This window comes from Trachemys scripta, chromosome 3 (assembly GCF_013100865.1).
Source record: "Trachemys scripta elegans isolate TJP31775 chromosome 3, CAS_Tse_1.0, whole genome shotgun sequence".
NCBI classification, from domain to species: domain Eukaryota; kingdom Metazoa; phylum Chordata; order Testudines; family Emydidae; genus Trachemys; species Trachemys scripta.
This window is the reverse complement of record NC_048300.1, coordinates 112493372-112514240: the sequence shown is the minus strand read 5'-3', so window position 1 is coordinate 112514240 and position 20869 is coordinate 112493372. Positions and strand designations below refer to the sequence as shown.

Here is a 20869-nt window from a genome sequence, read left to right as displayed (position 1 = left end):
TTGACATTACTGAAACATGTAGATTTTTTGGGCTAGTCTGACATAACCAGAGGAGGAAGTGATAGTGCCACCCTCCTTATCACTTTAGCCCAGTGGTTAGGCCACTCACCTCAGATGAGGAGACCCACGTTGAGTTCTCCCCTCTGTCTGATATAGAGAGAGGATTAGACCTTGGATCTCCCACATTGCAGGAGAGTGTCCTAATCACAGGGCAATGGAATATTCTGGTGCCAGGCTCCCTCAGTCTTTCCCATTAAAGCCGTTTTATGTTTGTATAAATAGATACTCATTGGAACAAGGACTTGAATCTCACACATCCGAAGTGGGGGCCCTAACTAGCAGGCTTTACTGTCATTCTCACTTTTTTTTGCATGGCCCAATAACTATTCATTATCATTCACAGTGGCAATTCAGAGTTTTTCAATTTCAACCAGAGGGAAAGGTGACAGGAATTGTAGCCTGGCCAAGGAGCCTGGTCCCGAGAAAAAAATGAGGAATGAACTACTACTCCCCTGAGGCAGCAGCTCAGGTGGATGCAATTCAACTGTGAACCAAAATGAAATGTCGTAACATTTTGATTCAAATTTTTTCAGAACTTTACATGCTGTGAGAAATTTTGATATTTCAACTTTTCCATCCCAATTTGAGACTAAACACATTTTGAAATATCAGAATTTCACACAGCATGCAGATTCCAATTTTCGACCAGCTATGCCTTCTAATTTCAGTTTTGATGACCCTGTTGGTAGGAGAAGTCTGTTTGGGCATTTAATTTTGTTATTTGACACTGAACCTACAGTATATCTTGTATGTGTGCTTTAAGATAACCTGAGTGTTATCTAGTAGCGAATTTAGATCTCAAGAGAGATTACTAATAATACCCATGTATCTCCATTTGAGACTCTTTTCCAATATTGCATAGCTATTCAGATATTTAGTTATTAAATCTATGAATTTATATTTAACTTGTGCCATTACCTTTGTCCTTTGGAACTTCTGGAGTCTTCACCGTTTTTTCTTTTACATGCTCTGTAGGAAAGTACAGTGGATTTCAGTTTTAATGACTAAAAATAATAGATGTATACATGATTCATTTAAAAAGAACTAGCAAGTAACATATGGTAAAAGCTAAACCGATATAACCCTTGATCTCTCTTTACACTTTCTGGCATTTTGTCTGCAATCACCTCTCACGTTCTGTCAAATTAAGTCCCTGATTCTTTAATACGATTCATTAGCACAGACTGCTGGCCCCACATAGAGCCCTTCTGAAGTACATAGGAACATAAGAATGGCCCTACTGGATCAGACCAAAGGTCCATCTAGCCCAATATTCTGTCTTCCGATGGTAGCCAGTGTCAGGTGCCCCAGAGGGAATGAACAGAACAGGTAATCATCAAGTGATCCATCCCCAGTTGCTCATTCCCAGCTTCTGGCAAACAGAGGCTAGGGACACCTAGAACTTTGCTTGGATGCAGAGATCCATGTAAGTGGATCTGAATACAGGACCAGATTCTTAGGGCCTCAGCCAAAGCCTGTTGGAGGTTAGCAGGAATCTTTCCATTGACTCTAAGTGGGCTTTCAGTCAGGCCCTTCAATTCAATACCTTAGGCGGGGAATATGTATTTTATCTCAGTAAGAGTACTGAGCACCCTTATTACATCGTATCATTAATATTATATGGAACACATCTTATTAATAGCCATTTCCTACTGGTGCTAATCTGTTGGCCTCTGAAGTGTACAGGTCAGTGAGCATTTGCAGGGATTAGATAGGAAATGATGTTTTCAAAGGGAGGAAACAATTTTGGACCTTTTTGAATGTCACTTGGTTGAAGTGAATGAATGTTACCATTTGTAGGAATGCTAATTAGAGTCAGTCATAATCCTTCTGAGCTGATATGGCACTTAAATGCCTAGCAGAACTACATCTCCTTGCAAGGATTACTGTAGGCTCTGTATAAACCAATGTTAGCTAAATTCACTGTAATAACAGTGTTGAGCCAACAGAAGATTCTCTCTAAACTAGGTTTAAAAAACTAGTTTCCAACTCTCAATAGCTGCAGACCCTCCAGACTACCAGGACTGGATCCCAAGGATCTGTCTTAATCCACCACTAAACTCAACCTGACTTTAGACATGGGCTTTGCTAATACAAGTTCATTTCCAGTGGGGACAGAGCCTTAAATTACCTGCATGCATCTGATCTGGGAGACTTAGCAGACACTATCAGCAACACCAGAGGTTAGAGGGAGGGTGCTAAATGATCCTTCTCCCAACATGGAGTGGGGACACACAGCCCAACAGTCCATCCCTCCCTGCTGCAGGAGACCTCCATGAAATTTCCTAGGTGGAGTGGCCCTTGAAAAAGGTCCCAGCATTGTCTAGCAATTAGGGACTAAGCGGCAGAAGCAACAACTAACAGCAGCACCAGGGGGGTATCCAAGGTATTCTTATCCCCTATCTTCGTGAGCCAGGGCTTTAGACACATGGCCCCAAAAGCTCCCCTCTCTTTCCATCAGCCACAGGGAGCAGTGATTTTATATCATCAAACGGTCTGAATGATGTCAACCTTCAAGCTGCTATGACTTGTATCAGGGACTGACCTGGTCCATGATGGCCCCAGGATTAGGGGAACATAAAAATAGCTTAAAACCACCTGTCCCCTCTTTGCCCCACACTACTCCTTTATCAAGCACAGATTAATTGCAGATGAGAAGCTGTGACCATAAGATTTTTAGGATAGGAACAAGCAGCAGGAGTAAATAAATTAATCAGAACAAAAATCTTGTTGTTACACAAATATTCATACTCTAGCAATAAAACAGGAGAATAAAAGAAATCGGACATATAGTCTGAAAAAGTCATCACTTTCTGATTTGTTTTAGTAGGCATCAGAGGACATTTAAATTTACACACCATAAATTTCCATTTTGAAAGGAAAATACTTGCTATAAAAGAAAATACTCTACTGAATGCTACAAACAGGATTTTTTTAAAACTTCAAATGAACAATGCATAGCAAGTTCGATCAAGGACCAAAGAGCAGCAAACAATACACATTTGTTTCTTTAAATAACATGTAGTATAAGTACTGTGAGAGGGATACAAACCGCTGACTTTTTTCCTTGTGTAGAAACATAAAAACAAATAGAAGAACAGGAGTACTTGTGGCACCTTAGAGACTAACAAATTTATTAGAGCATAAGCTTTCGTGGACTACAGCCCACTTCTTCGGATGCATATAGAAGTCCACGAAAGCTTATGCTCTAATAAATTTGTTAGTCTCTAAGGTGCCACANAGAAGAACAGGAGTACTTGTGGCACCTTAGAGACTAACAAATTTATTAGAGCATAAGCTTTCGTGGACTACAGCCCACTTCTTCGGATGCATATAGAAGTCCACGAAAGCTTATGCTCTAATAAATTTGTTAGTCTCTAAGGTGCCACAAGTACTCCTGTTCTTCTTTTTGCAGATACAGACTAACACGGCTGCTACTCTGAAACCCATAAAAATAAATAGAGCACATAACTGGATAACAATAAAAGATATGCACAGGAACCTATGCATCCCGAGTTTCTTTGGCCTCAGACTAATCCAACAAATCAAAATTAAACCAACCTGAAATTGTTGAAGAGGCTTTCTTATTTCAGCAAAGAGCTGAAGATTTAGTGTTATATTTATAAATAAGTCTCAGATTCTGCCCCTAATAGGACGATATTTCTTCTGTAGAAGAAAGTAAGTTTCTTTAGTATTCTCCTTAATTGGCATTTATTAAACTAGAAGTAGACCTGACCATAAGGTTCAGGGACATTTGGTTCAGCCTTTTAACTAGACAGAGAGCCACTGTTACGTTCAGACTGGCAGAATATCCACATCTGAAATTCCTCCACCTTAAACAAAAACATGCTTAATGCTAAAGCTGGACTGAGTCAATGCTCCTCTTAACTCTTTCCTGCCTTTCTACTGGCAGTAGTAATAATTCACACATACAGACTCAGTTTCATAGCAAGAGTTTTGATTCAGAGAATCTTCATCTTTCTCTTGTTATCCCAAAACTCACCCTGTTGCCCATAAGAGTCTGAATTAGATACCATGATCCCTCTTTTCTTGCAGGGATTGTATTGATCACAAAAATATTTAAATAGCTCATCCAAAACTAAAATCAATGCCTTTATTCCATTTTCCAAGAACACCAACATTGAGCTCACAAGCTCCATAACAGGGATTAGTACTTGGCCTGAAGGCCCCAAATCCAGCCATTTGGGTACATATGATTGAAACCGGGATTTTGTGCAGTAGTTTCCTTTTTTGAAATCGTGGCCTTCAAATGCTGAATTGATAAAAGCTATATCAGTTCTCTCCTTTGCTTTCTCTTAAGTTGATTTTCATTAGCATGCCAAATCCCCACATAGCATCTGCCTTTTTCTTTCCAAAAGAGATTCAACAAACTTTTCACTATCTCATCAAAGACTGGTTGGATGGAAAGTAGAGGGATATTTCTGGTTCATAATGTTTAAACTCATATACAAGCTAGTATTTACATAAAATAAATGTTTATCTATTAATTGAGATTTTTTTCACAATTTTACCTTGTATTTCTTTTACTTGTTAATTTATATAATAAAAAATAAAACAAGTAGGTGTTTATCCTGCAAACATTTACGCACATACTTAACTTCAAGTAGGTGTGTGGCCTGACTGACTGGAAAGAACAGTTACTTATCCTATTGAATGAACCTACTGAATGCATCTGATGCACATAAACTCTGATTCAGAGCTGGTGCAACACACACAGCAAGAACACACACGCAGCCAACAACCGACAGCACTGAATAGGAAAAAAGAGAATACAGTGGAGAAGCAAAATGTTATCCCTGAAGGGTTGCTGTGCTCCAGTGAAACTGAGTGGGTATGGGTCTTGTGCACGCTGCATGCATTTGGTTTTTTGGATAGTAAGTTTAATAAAGCCCCAGTTTTAAAATCATCCCTAGTCTGGGAGTGTAACATGGCCTTTTGGAGAAAGGAGCAACAGATAGGCATGTCCCTGACAGAGCATCTATCTCCAAGGCAAAAAAGGCACCTCCCATCATTAGGCAAAATAACTGCATTACAACATGGGCACGTTTTAAATGCTGGGGAGTTTGTTTCAGGCACAGCAGCTAAATCCCAGTACCTGACAAGTCCCTAAACACACACACGCACATACACACACACACACACATCTAATGTCAATGGACATGAAAAAAACCCTACGTTAATTATATGATCTAATATATTTACAAGTCTAAGAGAAAAATACAATGTACAGAGAAGCAGATTTCTGTCTTGCTGTTAGGGATGAGGAGAAGAAACTGAAGGACAACTGGACCCCGCTATGCCCTTTATGCCCTTGGATGGGAGGGAATGAAGGATCCAGGGAGCAGGTGTGTCCCCAATGGACACTGCTTGCTGAAATAATCCAATTTCATCCAATGGGGTGCATGCACACTAGAAGTGGAATTCACGTGGACAATCACTTGAAGAGCGGGACTATTCATGTGTGAATGTGTTTGTGGGATGGGGGCCCTTATCATAAAGAAGTGGTAAATCAGCATGATTACCAGGGCTTGAGTATATATCTAGCAATTCAATTGCTGTCTCTTTCTCTACAGTTCACTAATTTACATGGGGTGTTATTCTACATGGAGAAAATAAACTAATTTCCTCAGTTACTCCTGTTTGAAATAATACAAAATAATTACTGTTATCTAATATAAGATATTATTATATTTACATATATGGTGATACTTCTTATCCTGAAGAACAAAGCACTTTTTAAACTATGTACATACACATATTGCTTCACCCTTGAAATGCAAGTAACTCTAGAGTGGAGGATAGCAATAAGGGAGATGAAGGGGGCACAGCATGCTTAAAAACAGTGACTCAAGGGAAATTTTAGTTGAGTTAACCATCTATACATGCAAAACATGCCATAAGAAATTTTAAACTTACATGAGAAAGAAAGGGAGAGAAGAAATAGACAGACTTGCACTTCTAAAGACTCAGGTGGTTGAATGGTTGAAGCAGTGAGCTTTTAACCTCAGCCTTTACAAAGCCCTGAAGGCATGTCACTATCTATCATACTTTCATACCATTTCATATGCTACTGTTTTACTTTATTCATGTTACATCCACAGGTTTATACAAGCAGTTCAATTCAGAACTTTCCAACTGCCTCTAGAAGATACTAATAGTTCTTTATCTTGATGAGGTTATAGATCGTAATCACTGATGAAGATAGTTTTCATAATGAACTAGCATTTGTATATTAATAGTTCTGTGGCTTCTACACACTAGTTAGTAACACTGTTTGACTCTCCTTTCATCGCATATATGGTAAACAAGATTTTGACAATTTTAATATTCAGATTCTTTTTAAAGATAGAGGAAAGCCCCTCCTAGATTCAGTTATAATTATAATAAAGTTAGTTATGATAATTTTAAACCAAAAAACATTCTAGCATATTGTGTATAATTACCTTTATCTTTTAAAGCTGCAGGATGCTTTACTTCCTTTTCTTTGACATGCTCTGTAAAAATATGTATTAGTTTAATTATCAAACCAAAGGGCTAAAGGCTAAAATCTGATGACTCAGTGACAATGCTTGATCAGACAACTGATTGTTTGAAACAGTTCCCAAAATCATTTCAAAATTCAGTCAAAAACACTGATTTTGACCATATTTAATATGCTTACAAAATAAAACAACAAATTTTATGTAATTACAATGTGAGAATAAAGATCACTTAAAACTTGTGCCATATTTTCTGAAATCCTTTGCAAACTTTATCAAATGCTTCTCGATTCTGAGGCTGTAATTCTGAGTTTCCCTGCAAACATTTTGGATTGCCTCAGCTTTGTTCTTCATCTGCAATTCAGGCAGTAAGAATTAGTCAGAATATTTCTTAAATTCTGAAAATGTATTTTCCTCACCAATCCAAAACTATGTTGTATGTTACAAATAAAGACATCTATATATAATGGGGATTAAAAAAAAATCGAATCCTCTGGCACTTGCAGTATTTTATGCTGCTATATTACCTTTATCCTTTGTTGCAGCTGGAGGTTTCACTTCTTTCTCTTTTACAGGTTCTGTAAAGAAATATTTAGCACCGATGCAATGGCAGTCACAAGCAAAAGCCTGGTTTGTGAAATACAGAGACTGAATCGTATGAGATAATGAACCAGTTAAACAGTATGAGAGACTCTAGCTATACAATGGCACAAATGGCAAGAGATGAACTGATTAGAAGAGTTGTGTGAAACCTGCCTGTCTCAGTTCACAGTATGTGTTTTGTTGATTTCCTTATGAAACTTGCAAGATTTACTAAAGTTTAAACAAGCAGCCTCCCACAGGTCCAGGATACTCTTTTAATCTTAGTTGCCATCAGAAGGGAGCAAACTGACCCATTTCCAACTCTCCTCTCCTCAGATAATGTTTCGGTGACCCACTTTCGCATCTTCATTTTTCAAGGGGTCAGCAAAATAAGCCGGATACTTTTTAATCCTTCCAGTATCTCCTTGGGGATAGATAGTCTGTCCACCCTCCTCCATTCTTTTTTAACAGGTCAGGAAAGATGCCTCTGCTCCTACTAGTCATTTAATGCTTGGAGGTGCCTCAACCCCTTAGGGAAAGTGCATGGCCAGCAGAAATAAGAGAAGGGCTAACAATCAAAAAAGAACCCTACAAAAAGTGGAAACATGGACGAATTGATAAGGAGGCGAACAAAAGAATAGCACAAGCATGTAGGAACAAATATGAAAGGTTAAGGGACAAAATGAGTTACCCTAGCAATGAACATCAAAGGCAATAAAAAAAGATTCTTTAAAAACATTGTAGGCTAGAGAAAGATGAAGAAATGTAGGCCCTCTATTTAGTGGGGAAGGAGAAGTAATAACTGAAAGAAAGCAGAGATGTTTAATGCCTATTTTGCTTCAGTCTTCACTAAAAAGGTTAATGGTGACCAGCTACTCAACGCAAGTAATATTAACAAAAGGACGGAAGGAATGCCAGCCAAAATAGGGAAAGAACAGGTTGGAGAATATTTAGATGTTGGTTGTATTCAAGTGGGCAAGGGCAGATGAAATTCATCGTAGGGTACTTAAGGAAGCAGCTGAAGCAAACTCAGAACTATTAGTAATTATCTTTGAGAATACCTGGACTATCAGTGAAGTTCCAGAAGACTGGAGAAGGGCAAACTTAGTGCCTTTCTTTAAAAAGGGGAACAAAGAGGATCCAGGACTTAAAGACCAGTCAGCTTAACTTTGATACCTGGAAAGACACTGGAACAAATTATTAATCAATTTGTAAGCAGCTGGAGGATAATAGGTTCATAAGGAATAGTCAGCATGGATTTGTCAAGAACAAATCATGCCAAATCAACCTAATTTCCTTCTCTGTCAGGTTTATTGGCCTGGGGGATAGATAGGAAGCAGTAGATATGATATATCTTGATTATAGTAAGGCTTTTAACACAGGCCCTCACGACATTCTCATAAGCAAATTAAGGAAACATGTTCTAGATGGAATTACTATAAAGTGGGTACACAGCTTGTTGAAAGATGGTACTCAAAGAATAATTATCAATGATTCTCTGTCAAACTGCAATAGCATATCTAGTGGGGTTCTTCACAGGTCAGTCTTGGGTCCTGTATTATTCAATATTTTCATTTGGGACTTGGATAATGGAGTAAAGAATATGCTTATGAAATTTGACGATGACACCAAGCTGGGAGGGGCTACAAGCACTTTGGAAAACAGGATTAGAAATAAAAAAAAAAACTTGACAAATCGGAGAATTGGTCTCAAATCAACAAGATTAAATCAATAAAGAAAAGCACAATGTACTTGACTTAGCAACGAAAAAAATCAAATGTACAACTACAAAATAGAGAGTAACGGGCTAGGTGATAGTACTCCTGAAAAGGGGGTGGGGGGGTTGAATGGATCACAAATTGAACTGGAGTTAACAATGATGCAGCTGTAAAGCAGGCTAACAGTATCCTGGCATGCATTAATTGGAGTGTCATATATAAGACATTGTAAGTAATTGTTCCACTCTGCTTGGCACTGGTCAGGCCTCAGATGGAGTACTGTGCCCAGTTCTGGGTGCCACACTTCAGGCAGGATGTGGACAAACTGGAGAGAGTACAGAGGAGAGCAACAAAAATGATAAAAGGTTTAGAAAAGCTGACCTATGAGGAAAGATTTAAAAACTAGGCACGTTTAGTCTTGAGAAAAGAAGACTGAGGGAGAACCCGATAACAGTGTTCAAATATGTTCAGGACTGCTATTAAGACGATGGTGATCACTTGTTCTCCATGTGTACTGAAAGTAGGCCATGAAGTAATAAACCTGTGAATGGGCGCTACCAGCAGCACCCTGATCACTGACATTGCTGCAGCCTGAGGAAGGCTGAGGGCAATTATACAATTTCTGATGGGGGATTGTGAGCACCTGGGTGACAATCATTGGGCTAACAAGGTAACAGGGGATAATAAAAGGGGAGGAAACAGGAAGCAAGGGAAGTTCAGGAGATGGCTCTGGGGGTGAGAGCTACAGGAAAGCCTATCCTGGCTGTAAGCTTACATTGCATGGTATTGTTATGTTAGACGGGAATAAACACACACCTTAGTGAAAAACAACCGGTCCAGTGTGTTTGTGATCGTGAAACCATCTGAACTGCCCAGGCAATGCAATTCACTGGGTAGGAACAAAGGTGCCCAGTGACAGGCCTTAATCTGCAGCAAGGGAGATTTAGGTTAGATATTGGGAAAAAAACTTTCTAACTCTAATGGTAGCTAAGCTCTGGAGTAAGCTTCCAAGAGAAGCTGCGGAGTACCCATTATTGGAGGTTTCTAAAAACAGGTTGGACAAACACCTGGTCTACGTTTATTTAGTCCTACCTAAGTGCAGGGAGATGGAATTGATGACTTCCGGAGGTGCCTACCAACCCTACACTTTTATGATTCTATGACTTTTTTGTTATGTGTTTTGTACAGCACCTAGACTAATGGGGTCTGGTCCATGACTGCGGCTTCTTGCTGCTATAATAATTTGCAGACAAATAGTGGTGGCGGAAGGTAGGCGGGCCACCAACAGAAGACAAAATATTTAGGAAAAGCACGCCTACCTTGCTCTCTGCCACCCTTCCCCTCCCCAGCTCTCCTAGGAAAGTGTGAGAAAGATCAGGTCATCTGGCCTTCCTCTAAGGATCTAGGAGTGGGCCAAGAGTCCAGTGCTTGAAGATGCTGGAGAGCATTGTGGTAGAAGATAGCCTAGCTTTCTCTGCAGAAAATAACAGGCCTGGGCCTAAATTCTGCTGGGAATAGGAGTGCAGGTCTGAAACTTGCCAAAGTTTGCTGAAAGGCATAAATAACCTCAGTGACTTTTATTGGCAGACTGAAATCACACTTCACTTTTTCTCATCATAGCTTTCTAAAATGTGGCATACATCCAAGGTTTAGAGATTTATCAGTGCAACAATGAAGCTTTTTGTTTCTGTTTTAGTACTGTGCTCTTTATAGAACAAGTCTAGTATCTGGAAATTTGCATATAGGGAATTCGGTTATAATGAGACTTCACTTATAGCAAAGTTGACCAAAAGCTGATAAAACCTCATTTCTGGTTATAGTAAAGCTCTAATCTGTAGAATGAATTAGTTCAATGGAAGTGTGTTACATTGTATTCATGATCATACAGAGAAAGAGCCTCTTTCTTTCAAATAGTTACAAAAGAAAAGGTCAGGGGAAAGTTTGTTAAATGGGGGGGGGGAATCATTTTGTTGGGATAGATATTTTTTTTAAAATCCTTAAAAATATACAAATTATTTGTCTCCCTTCTATTTTCAAATGCCAGATTCTGCAGTCAGTGTTTCAGCCATCTCATGCTCAAAACACAGAAAAGAAACAATTCAATGCCAATGTTGTGAAACACAGTGTTACCTATCTAATATTACTATCAAACAGTCAAATACTAAATAGACTCAATATTAAATATTCATATATAATATAAATGTTACCATGAATGAAATGTAGAGCTAAGGCTGAAAATTATTAACTACACCTTTGTGCCTCTATATTGTAGGAGTCACCCAACGGCAGTGCTGTATACCATGCCACATCCTGCAACACCCCAAAGCAACAAATGGGTGGGCAAAAGATGGAGTTTCTGTCTTCAGAATCAGTGTCCTTATTGCTGAACGCTTATGTCAAGACCCCTTATGTGATTTGAATGCAGCTTTTGTGGTCAATTCCAGCAATGACAATACATTTAATTATATTAGCAAAATAAGCCAGCCAGCATCACACACTGCTAAACCCATTAAGTTCAGAAGCCTGCTTATAAGAACTCAGGCAATGTGCATCTCCATTACTAACAGCACCATTATTGCATTATTTCAAAAGATGTCACACCAATGATTTGATTTCAAGAGATCAAACACATGTGAACACAAAGCCTGAATCATTATTGACTAGGCCTTCCGTTCCAAGTGATCCAAAAAACCAGAAAGCCATTCAGAAAATGCTGCCAAGATTAATGCCATCTCCAGGAAAAGCTTAGCTTTTGGGATGGTGCTGGATCTGATACAGATGTCATTCAAGAATTAAAAGAAAGCTTGGAAATATTAGCGTAAATTATAAATAGATATAGGACATATTATGACTAGATGAGCAGTCTGAGATCTATCGTATAGTTGCCATTGAAAACTATATTATAATTATGGCAAAATTATAGTCTGGTATGCAGGATAGCACCACTAACTCACACCAAGGCCCTCTATTATTTATTCTTCACTGGTTCTCAGCATTAAACTTCTACTGACATGAGAATACGCAGCTGCGATACTTACTGAAGCTAACAGAGTCTCAGTGACAATCAGAGAGAAGAATTTTGTCTATAAAATAATATTTTTTTTGTAATCTAGGTTTTTCACAGCAGTGTTACAAAGAGGTGAGAAATCTCCTCATGGCCAAAAGAAGTAGAGAGCAAACAGTAAAGAGACCCTAATCCTCTGCTCTAAAATAGAAAAGAATTTCTTAGCATTTCCATATGAATACCTCTATTTACTTGATCCTATTCTATCTAATCAACCATTCATCCATTCACTCATCCCATAATAATAAATAATCATACTTGGCTCTCATATACTTCTTTTCATCTGTAGAGTTTAGGGGAAATGTATGATAAAACTTACTTGTTTCTTTCGGCTTTGGTTTATCTAAACAAAAAACAAAAAACCTCTTTAGAATAACCTTTGTTTCTTGTGGGAGCAAAAAAGTAATGCTAACAAAAAATGGGTTGTAATAGAAGAAACCCATAAAAACATCTTTAGTCAACAAACAAGAGAAATTAACCTTAACTGCTAAGGATTAGAATGAAAGTCATTACCATTTTATGGCTGCTTGACAGCATATGAGTTCATGAGAAATGAGTTCATGGACTCAGTCCAATTTGTAGTGGACATGTAACCACACCACACACAAAAAATATCAAAACAACCTGTACAATTTTCTACTAATTAGCAACCTTTGTAGCAGTGTCCAGTAACCCAGGAAATATTGTGACTTAGGGGTACATCTACACATCCAACTGCAGGGGTACTTTCCATCTTGAGTAGATGTACACACACTAGCTCTAATCTAGCTAGCATGCTAAAAATAGAACTGTAGCCCTGGCAGTGCGAGCAGCCAGACGGGCTAGTTGCCCAAGTACACACCTAGGGTCCTGAACAGGATTTTATTTGGGATGGCCAACTCATCCTGCTGTGCTCGCTCCACTTCTATTTTTAGCATGCTAACTACATCAAAACTAAAATGCACATATGTATTCCAGCTGTAAATTACCCTTCCAGCTCAAAGTGCAGACAGACCGGGAGCAAAGAGGAAATAGAGTAAGTAGTAATTCACTGCTAGCCTCTACTAATAACTTAATATCCTGCCCCTCTCCTCCACTCCCCATTTGCTCAGCTTCTTTTGGCCACTCAATAGGGGGATGGAGTTAAAGCTCTGCCTGTTCTCTGAAGCTCTCCAACCACCCTGCTCTTCCTACTCTCCTTTAAACATTTTGCAAAGGTTGCACCAATCTCTACATTTCTACGAATATAAAAGCTGGTAAATATTATCAATAATAATTTTCCTACCACTATTTTGCCCAGTTCCATATACAAGCGATTTAAAATCAAAGGCAAAACAGTTTTAATACCTGAACATTTTATTTTGAAACACTAGAATTCTTGCTAGGGTTGTTAAATTAGCAATGCTGCTAACTCGTGATTTTATTATAACTTTCAGTATTTTGTGTTGCTCTTAAAGCCCCAGCCCCTAGAATCAGACAAGTAGGTGAGAATCTTAAAATTAAAACTGTATTTTTAACCCTCATGTTTGTGGAGAAAAGCTTGAATACATGACCTAAGTAAACCCTTAAGGCTCAAAAACCAGAAGGCAAATAAATAAAACCCCAAATGATGATTTAAAAAAAAATCTCATGAATTTTAACCCATCTCATGATTTTGGGACCCCAATTCCTGAATGTTTGGGGTTGGCAATACTGAACTAGCATTACAGTAGGATGGTTATTCTTCCTTTCCTTTGCTTACTGAACAGTGGACTCTGACAACTAATATCACAAGTGCTGTCACTGCTCAGTTTTAGAGGCATGTCCATGTGTGGGATGGTGCAGTGAGTGAGCTGCTAGATCTACTACATCATAGTCCAGTGTAGGATGCCTGCAGCAGGCCTCAAGCAGACTACTCAAGGGGTCTTTGGCCCATCTCTAGGGTGAGAGGTAAAAGGATATCTACTAGCACCTAATGCAAAGCCCTTTTACTGAAGTTTTTCAAAAAAAGACCAGAATTTTACTCAATGGGTTTTTACACTAATGTTAGGCTACATCTACCGTTGGAGCTGGGGGTGTGATTCCCAGCATGTACGGATGTACTCACAATAGCTCTCATCAAGCTAACACTAAAAATAGTAGTGTAGTCAGGGTAGCATGGGCAGAGGCAAGTGGCAACACAGGCAAGCCACCCCTAGTACAAACTGCCTGGACCCCATGCGGGTACTCAGGGTGGCTAACCCGTGCTGTTGCTTGAGTTGCCCATGCTACCTTGGCTACACTACTAATTTTAGCATGCTAGCTCAATGAGAGCTAGTACAAGTATGTCTACGTGAGCTGGTAACCCTCCTCCCCCAGCTCCACTTGTAGACGTAGCCTAAGACAGGCCATCAGCCTTCCAGTTTTTCTTAGGATGCAATGCAATCTCCAGATCTTTGTAGAGACATTGCGCTAGATCCTCAGTGGTGTAAGCTGGCACAGCTCTGTTGATTTCAATGGAGCTACGTTCATTTATCCCAACTGAGAATCTGATCCACAGATGGCTGAAGCTCCACTTGTCCTACCACATGATTGTCTCTCTTTTTTTTAAACGGGGACCCGATGTTGCTGAATGAAAGTCACCCTGCAGGACAGGAAATCCCCTATGGGACAGGTGAAATGTTAAGACTCCAGAATGGTTTGTTCACTTGAAGCGTCTGTGTGTGTTTTGTATTATGTAAGCGAGAGACCGAGCCAGAATCCTATCTGAAATTCTCTCTTCTCTGGCAAACTGAACAGATCAATGGCACAGACTGATAGAGTAGTGAATTTAAAGGTTATTGCCATGAAGCTGTCTGTTTTTTCCCTTGTGCCATTGTCTTTCTAAAGCAGATAATGTCAAAATATTTCAAGTTTCTCTTTACCTTGCTCCACAGCCTTCGCTGTTTTTTCTTCCTTCTTTTCAGGTACTGCTGCAAAACAAAGATAAGGTTTAAGTAAGACTTCCAGTCAGAAGCGCTGCCCCCCACACAAAGCCTTTCTGAAGTAATTAAATGTCTACAGATTTCTTTGAAGAAAATGATTTCAAAGTCTTGTGACCACAAGATAACCTCCCTTCCTCACAATAAACTGGTAACACATTTTTGACCTGTCTTATAAAGAAAAGGAATAAAGTGAAAGGGGATATTTCATTTCTTTCAAAAATGAATAATACAACATTTCCTTCTTTGTCTTGAAAGAAACCTCAGGCCAGGTTGTGATGAGCCTGGCGTGACTGCACAGAGAGCCACGCCAGAGGCTTTGCTTTGCACAGTCACGCCAGGGCCTCCCTCAATAGCAGTCCCTATACCGCATACTAATGATGAGTGCCTGTACAAAACCCTAAGTGGCTTGCTGAATCAGGGCCTATGCACATGCTTCACTTGAAGTATGTGAATAGTTCTACTGACATCAGTGGGACTAGATCACTGAAATACTTATTTAATTCCTTTGCAGGAATGGTGTGATAGAGAGAGATTATTTGGTCCCTGTGGTTATTTAGCAAATTAGCTAACAGGTGGATGTCCAGGAAGTGGGGCCACACAAGAAGGTCACAGTCCCTCCTGGCACACGCCCAAATAGAGGCCTTCATATTTTCTGACATTTAACATGACACAATTGGGAATATGCAAGATCCCCAGGAGATCAGTAAGTGTATTTAATAGAATGTGTAAATTCTTGTTATTTAGGGAAGAAAAATTTGCAAACATCTGTGTTTAGTGATAAAGTGTAGTGCCAGCTTAAATCTGGTCCAACATTTAACATCTATAAAATGCAGTTCTTACAAATCCTTAGGCCAAATGAAATTTCCTGCAGTGTTTGAAACACAAAATCTGTGGCACTAAGAAACTGAAAGGAAAAAATGTCTCAATTGAATTTCATTGAACAAGTTGAGAGAAATGCAAAAAATAAACAAAGGATAAATTGCAAGAGGTAAACTGTGTTCAGAAAATTATTTTACTTTCAACAATCTAAGTCATTTTTGGTAACATAGGTAGGGCCCAACCAAATTGATAATCCATTTTGGTCAATTTCATAGTCATAGGGTTTTAAAAATTATAAATGTAATGATTTCAGCTATTTAAATCTGAAATGTCATGGTGTTGTAATTGTAGGGGTCCTGAGCCAGAAAGGAGTTGTGTGTGTGTGGGGGGGGTGTGTGTGGCAAGGTTATTGTAGGGTGGTTGTGGTACTGCTACCTTTACTTCTGCACTGCTGTTGGTGGCAGCGCTGCCTTCAGAGCTGAGCAACTGGAGAGTGGCAGCTGCTGGCAAGGAGCCCAGCTCTGAAGGCAGAGCCACCGCCAGCAGCAGCGCAGAAGTAAGGATGCATGGTATGGCATTGCCACCCTTACTTCTGCGTTGCTGCTGGCAGGGTGCTGCCTTCAAAGCTGGGCGCCCGGCCAACAGCCACCACTCTCTGGCTGCCCCGCTCTGAAGTCAGCAAAGAAGTAAGGGTGGCAATACCGTGACCTCCCTGCATCTCCCCTTTGGGTCAGGACCCCCAATTTGAGAAATGCCAGTCTCCCCCCTGAAATTTGTATAGTATAGGGTAAAAGCACACAAAAAAACAGATTTCATGGTGGAAGACCAGATTTCATGGTCAGTGGCACGTTTTTCATGGCTGTGAATTTCGTAGGGCCCTAAACATAGGGAAATAAATTTCTTTGTTTGTATTGACAGAGTTTTCATTTATAGCAGCATCCTTTTCATTTGTTTTTTTCAACCTGGCACAAGAAAACATTCAGTATAAAACTTTATGCTACAGTCCATTGCAAAAAAAATACATTCAAGGATTTTGCTTTTAAAACTAATGTAAATACTAATGGCTACAATCTGCCATGTTTACTCACATTGAGTAGTCCCTGTTGAAATCAATGGGGCTATTTACAAGGGTCTTGATCCAGCAACATGCTGAGGACTCTGACCCCGCTTCACCGAAACATGCCAGCAAATGCTCAACTTTAAGGGCTTGTCTATGCTACAGAGAATATAATGTCGTAACTACGGCATTGTAGCTATGCTGGCACAGGAGTAGTGTAGATTCATCCTACAGCATTGGAAAGGTTTTTTTCCTGTTAATGTAGGAAAACCACTTCCCTTGAGCGATGGTAGCTAGGGCAACAGAAGCATTCTTCCATCATCCTAACTGCATCTACACTTGAGGTTAGATCAGCAAAGCTACAGGGCAGGTTGTAGATTTTTCACACCCATGAGCACCATAGTTATGTTGATTTAAATTCTAAATGTAGGCCAGGTCTAAGAATGTGAGTAGTCACATTGATTTCTATGGAACTTAAGCACTTAGCAAAAATTAAGCACGTGCTTATATGCTTTATTGGTTTAGTAGGATTGAGCCCATTGTAAGGTGCCACTCACTGTGAACAAGAGCAATGGAATCTGGTAATAAATGCATTTCAAAATGTACATATAGCCACAAAACTACTATGATAAGGACCAAATGAATTTTTAAGCATGCTTGTTTTCTCCAAACTACATTTACCTTTCTTAGCTGAAACCACAATGACTTGCTCTTTGGCTTGTCCGGTTTCTGAAAATTCAGAACATTGATGGAATGAAAAACAGTCTGCAGAAATACTTCAAAGATACCAGATAGCAATCCAAAACAGCATTTGCTCTGAGCAAGATTAAAAGAGCAAAGGACAGCAAAGCTAGCCATAGAACATACTGCAATATAAAGTGCTTGTCTGTTAATGAAAACAATTTTTCTGATGATCTTGTATTTATTGAATCAGTGGAAAGACATGGCAAAGAGAAAAAAATGATGAGAAAGCATAAAAATGAAAAAAATATAGGTGAGGTCATTCTAATATATATAATCTGCACATGAAGGCCTAAGAACCAAGAAGCTGATAGTAAAATAAATCTACTGAAAATAAATGGATTTGACTAACTCAATTCACTCAGCAGGCATATAACAGGCTAGACACAGGGTTAAGTTTCCTCAAAAACATTCTAAATCTATGAAGAAGAAACTTTTGACACTTTGATACTTTGTCAGAGAAATCCTAAAGGCTAGCAAGTGCCTGAACTTTTCAAGTGTTAAGAAAAAGATGAGCCTGACCTACAAAATTCAGATCCAGATTTCCAGGCTCCAAACATTCGAGGGCATTTGGATTCAAGGTTTTGGCTAAGTCCATTAAAATGATAGAGGCCAATCATGAAATTTGATCCAGATGCCAAACCTTACTTCCCCACATTCTGTCCCCACCATGAAGAAAAGATTTGGTGGTATCTAGACTCAGGGGGTTTGGTCCTTTCTTGGTTTAAGAGATTAGCTTTTCTCCATCACTGAACAACAAAGCTTAAAATTAAAAACAGTAATAAACTTCCCTACTCGGTCATAATTTCACTTTAAGATTCTTTGCCCACAGGGAAATCTCTTCAAGATTACCACATACCACTCAGAGCTAATGAATTTTCAAAGCTGCTGCATTGTCATTTCTATACTAAATGGGTATAAAACACAGTTTTTATTCCAGAACATAGATAAAGTTCATGCTGAAATTAAAAGTGTCCCACTGAATGTAGATCAAAGTAAGAAATCCTTGTAAACATTCTACTAAAGGTATGGAGATATTTTGATCTATGAAACACCAACATGGCTGCACTCCTCAGGGACAGTGCAGATCAAAAAGCCCAAGTCAAATCATGTGACATCTGGGAATAAAGTATTTTCAGTCACCTCCTGCCTCATAACCGCCTCCCCCCCATCTCACCCCAAACAAAATCAATTTTTAAAAAGTAAACTAAAAATGTTAAAAGTCAAAACACCCCTCTACTCCAAGTAGAGTTTTGACCACTAAAAGGGAGGGTGGCAGAGACTTCATGAAATGTACTAGAGATGTTGCCATTTTTATTTGGAAGATGCCCAGATACTACAGTGGTGGGAAGCTGTATAAAACTCTAAGATGGGTAAATGACTTGACAGACACAGACATTACTGATGCTCAGAGAGTAGTGTTGCATAAAATTCCCTGGGTTTGCTGCATTCATTTTGGTTTGGTTATAACAGAATTTTTATAAAAATGTATTACATTCAGGCCAAGATCATACATGTCTAGAATAATAGCAATGTAGGGCTGGAAGGGACATCCTGGTCTGAGGCAGGACCAAGTAAATCTAGACCAGGGGTCGGTAACCTCTGGCACGTGGCTCGCCAGGGTAAGCACCCTGGCGGGCCAGGCCAGTTTATTTACCTGCTGACATGGCAGGTTTGGCCGATCGCGGTCCCCACTGGCCGCGGTTTACCGTCCCAAGCCAATGGGGGCGGCGGGAACCCGCGGCCAGCACATCCCTCGCCCGCGCCGCTTCCCGCCGCCCCTATTGGCCTGGGACGGCGAATCGCAGCCAGTGGGGGCTGTGATTGGCCGAACCTGCCATGTCAGCAGGTAAATAAATTGGCCCGGCCCGCCAGGGTGCTTACCCTGGCGAGCCGCATGCCAGAGGTTGCCGTCCCCTGATCTAGACCATCCCTGTTCAGCCTGTTCTTGAAAACCTCCAATGACAGGAATCCCACCTCTCTTGGAAGCAAAGCTGAACTACCCTAATAATTAGAAAGCTTTTCTTAATATTTAACCTAAATCTCCCTTGCTGCAGATTAAGCCCATTAGTTCTTGTCCTACCTTCACTAGACATGGAGAACAACTGATCACCATCCTCTTTATAACAGTATTTGAAGACCATTATCAGCCCCCCCGCTCCTCCCCCAGTCTTATGATCTCAAAACAAAACGTGCCCAGTTCCTCATTGGTGAAGTTTTCTAAACCTTTTATAATATGTGTTGCTCTCCTCTGGACTCTCCAATTTGTCCACATCTTTCCTAAAGTATGGTGCCCAGAACTGAATTCAGTACTCCAGCTGAGGCCTCACCAGTGCTGAGTAGAGTGGGACAATTACCTCCCGTGTCTTACATAGGACACTCCTGTTAATATACCTCAAAATGATATTAGCCTTTTTTGCAACCGAATCACATTGTTGTCTTATATTCAATTTGTGATCCATTCTAACCCCCAGACTGTTTTCAGCAGTACTACCACCAATATTCCCTATTTTTTAGTTACACATTTGGTTTTTCTTCCTCCTAAGTACAGTACTTTGCACTTGTCTTTATTGTATTCCATCTTGTTGATTTCAGACCAATTCTCTGATTTGTCAAGGGCATTTTGAATCCTAATTCGGTCCTCTCCTCACAGATTGGTCTCATCTCCAAATTTGATGAGCATACTCTCCATCCCATTATCAAAGTCATTAATGAAAATATTGACTAGTACTGGTCCCAGGACTGACTTTAGTGTGACCCCTCTGGATACACCCTCCCAGTCTGAGAGCAAACCATCAATAACTACTCTTTGAGTTGTGCACCTACCTCACAGTAATTTCATCTGGACTACATTTCCCTAGTTTGCATATGAGAATGTCATGTGGGCCTGTGTCAAAAGCCTTACTAAAAATCAAGATATATCATCCCTACTGCCTCCCTGATATCCTCTAGGCCAGTAACCCTGTCAAAGAAGGAAATTAGGTCAAGGTTTGGCATGATTTGTGCATGACAAATCCATGCTGACTATTCCTTATACCCTATTATCCTCCAGGTACTTACAAACCAATTATTTATTATTATTAGTATCCTTCCATGTATCAAAGTTAGGTAGACTGGTCTCCCTCTGATAACTCATCAGAAAGATACTAAAATAGTGAAGACTAAACATGCCCAGGTTTTTTAACCTTTCTTCATAGGTCTAGTTTTCTATTCCTTTTATCATTTGTGTTGCTCCCATCTTAGAAAAGAGACAACTAAGGGGCAATATGATAGAAGGCTATAAAATCATGAATGATATGATAAAAGGGAATAAGGAAGTGTTATTTACCCCTTCACATATAGGGTGACCAGATCACCAAATACAAATATCGGGACGCGGGGGGGGTGTGTGACGTGGCGGGGGGGCG

At 39.7% G+C, this 20869-nt stretch overlaps 1 protein-coding gene across 1 annotated transcript in view; it reads right to left on the bottom strand.

Annotated features, from left to right (window-relative positions):
- TRDN (triadin) overlaps nucleotides 1-20869 on the bottom strand; it is a gene marked incomplete in the record, with an annotated part of 278678 nt that overhangs the window by 75833 nt on the left and 181976 nt on the right. The window contains 6 exon segments of the mRNA XM_034765753.1: nucleotides 979-1029; nucleotides 6525-6575; nucleotides 7088-7138; nucleotides 12244-12267; nucleotides 14786-14833; nucleotides 17403-17450. Coding sequence (XP_034621644.1) covers nucleotides 979-1029; nucleotides 6525-6575; nucleotides 7088-7138; nucleotides 12244-12267; nucleotides 14786-14833; nucleotides 17403-17450 — 273 coding nt within the window.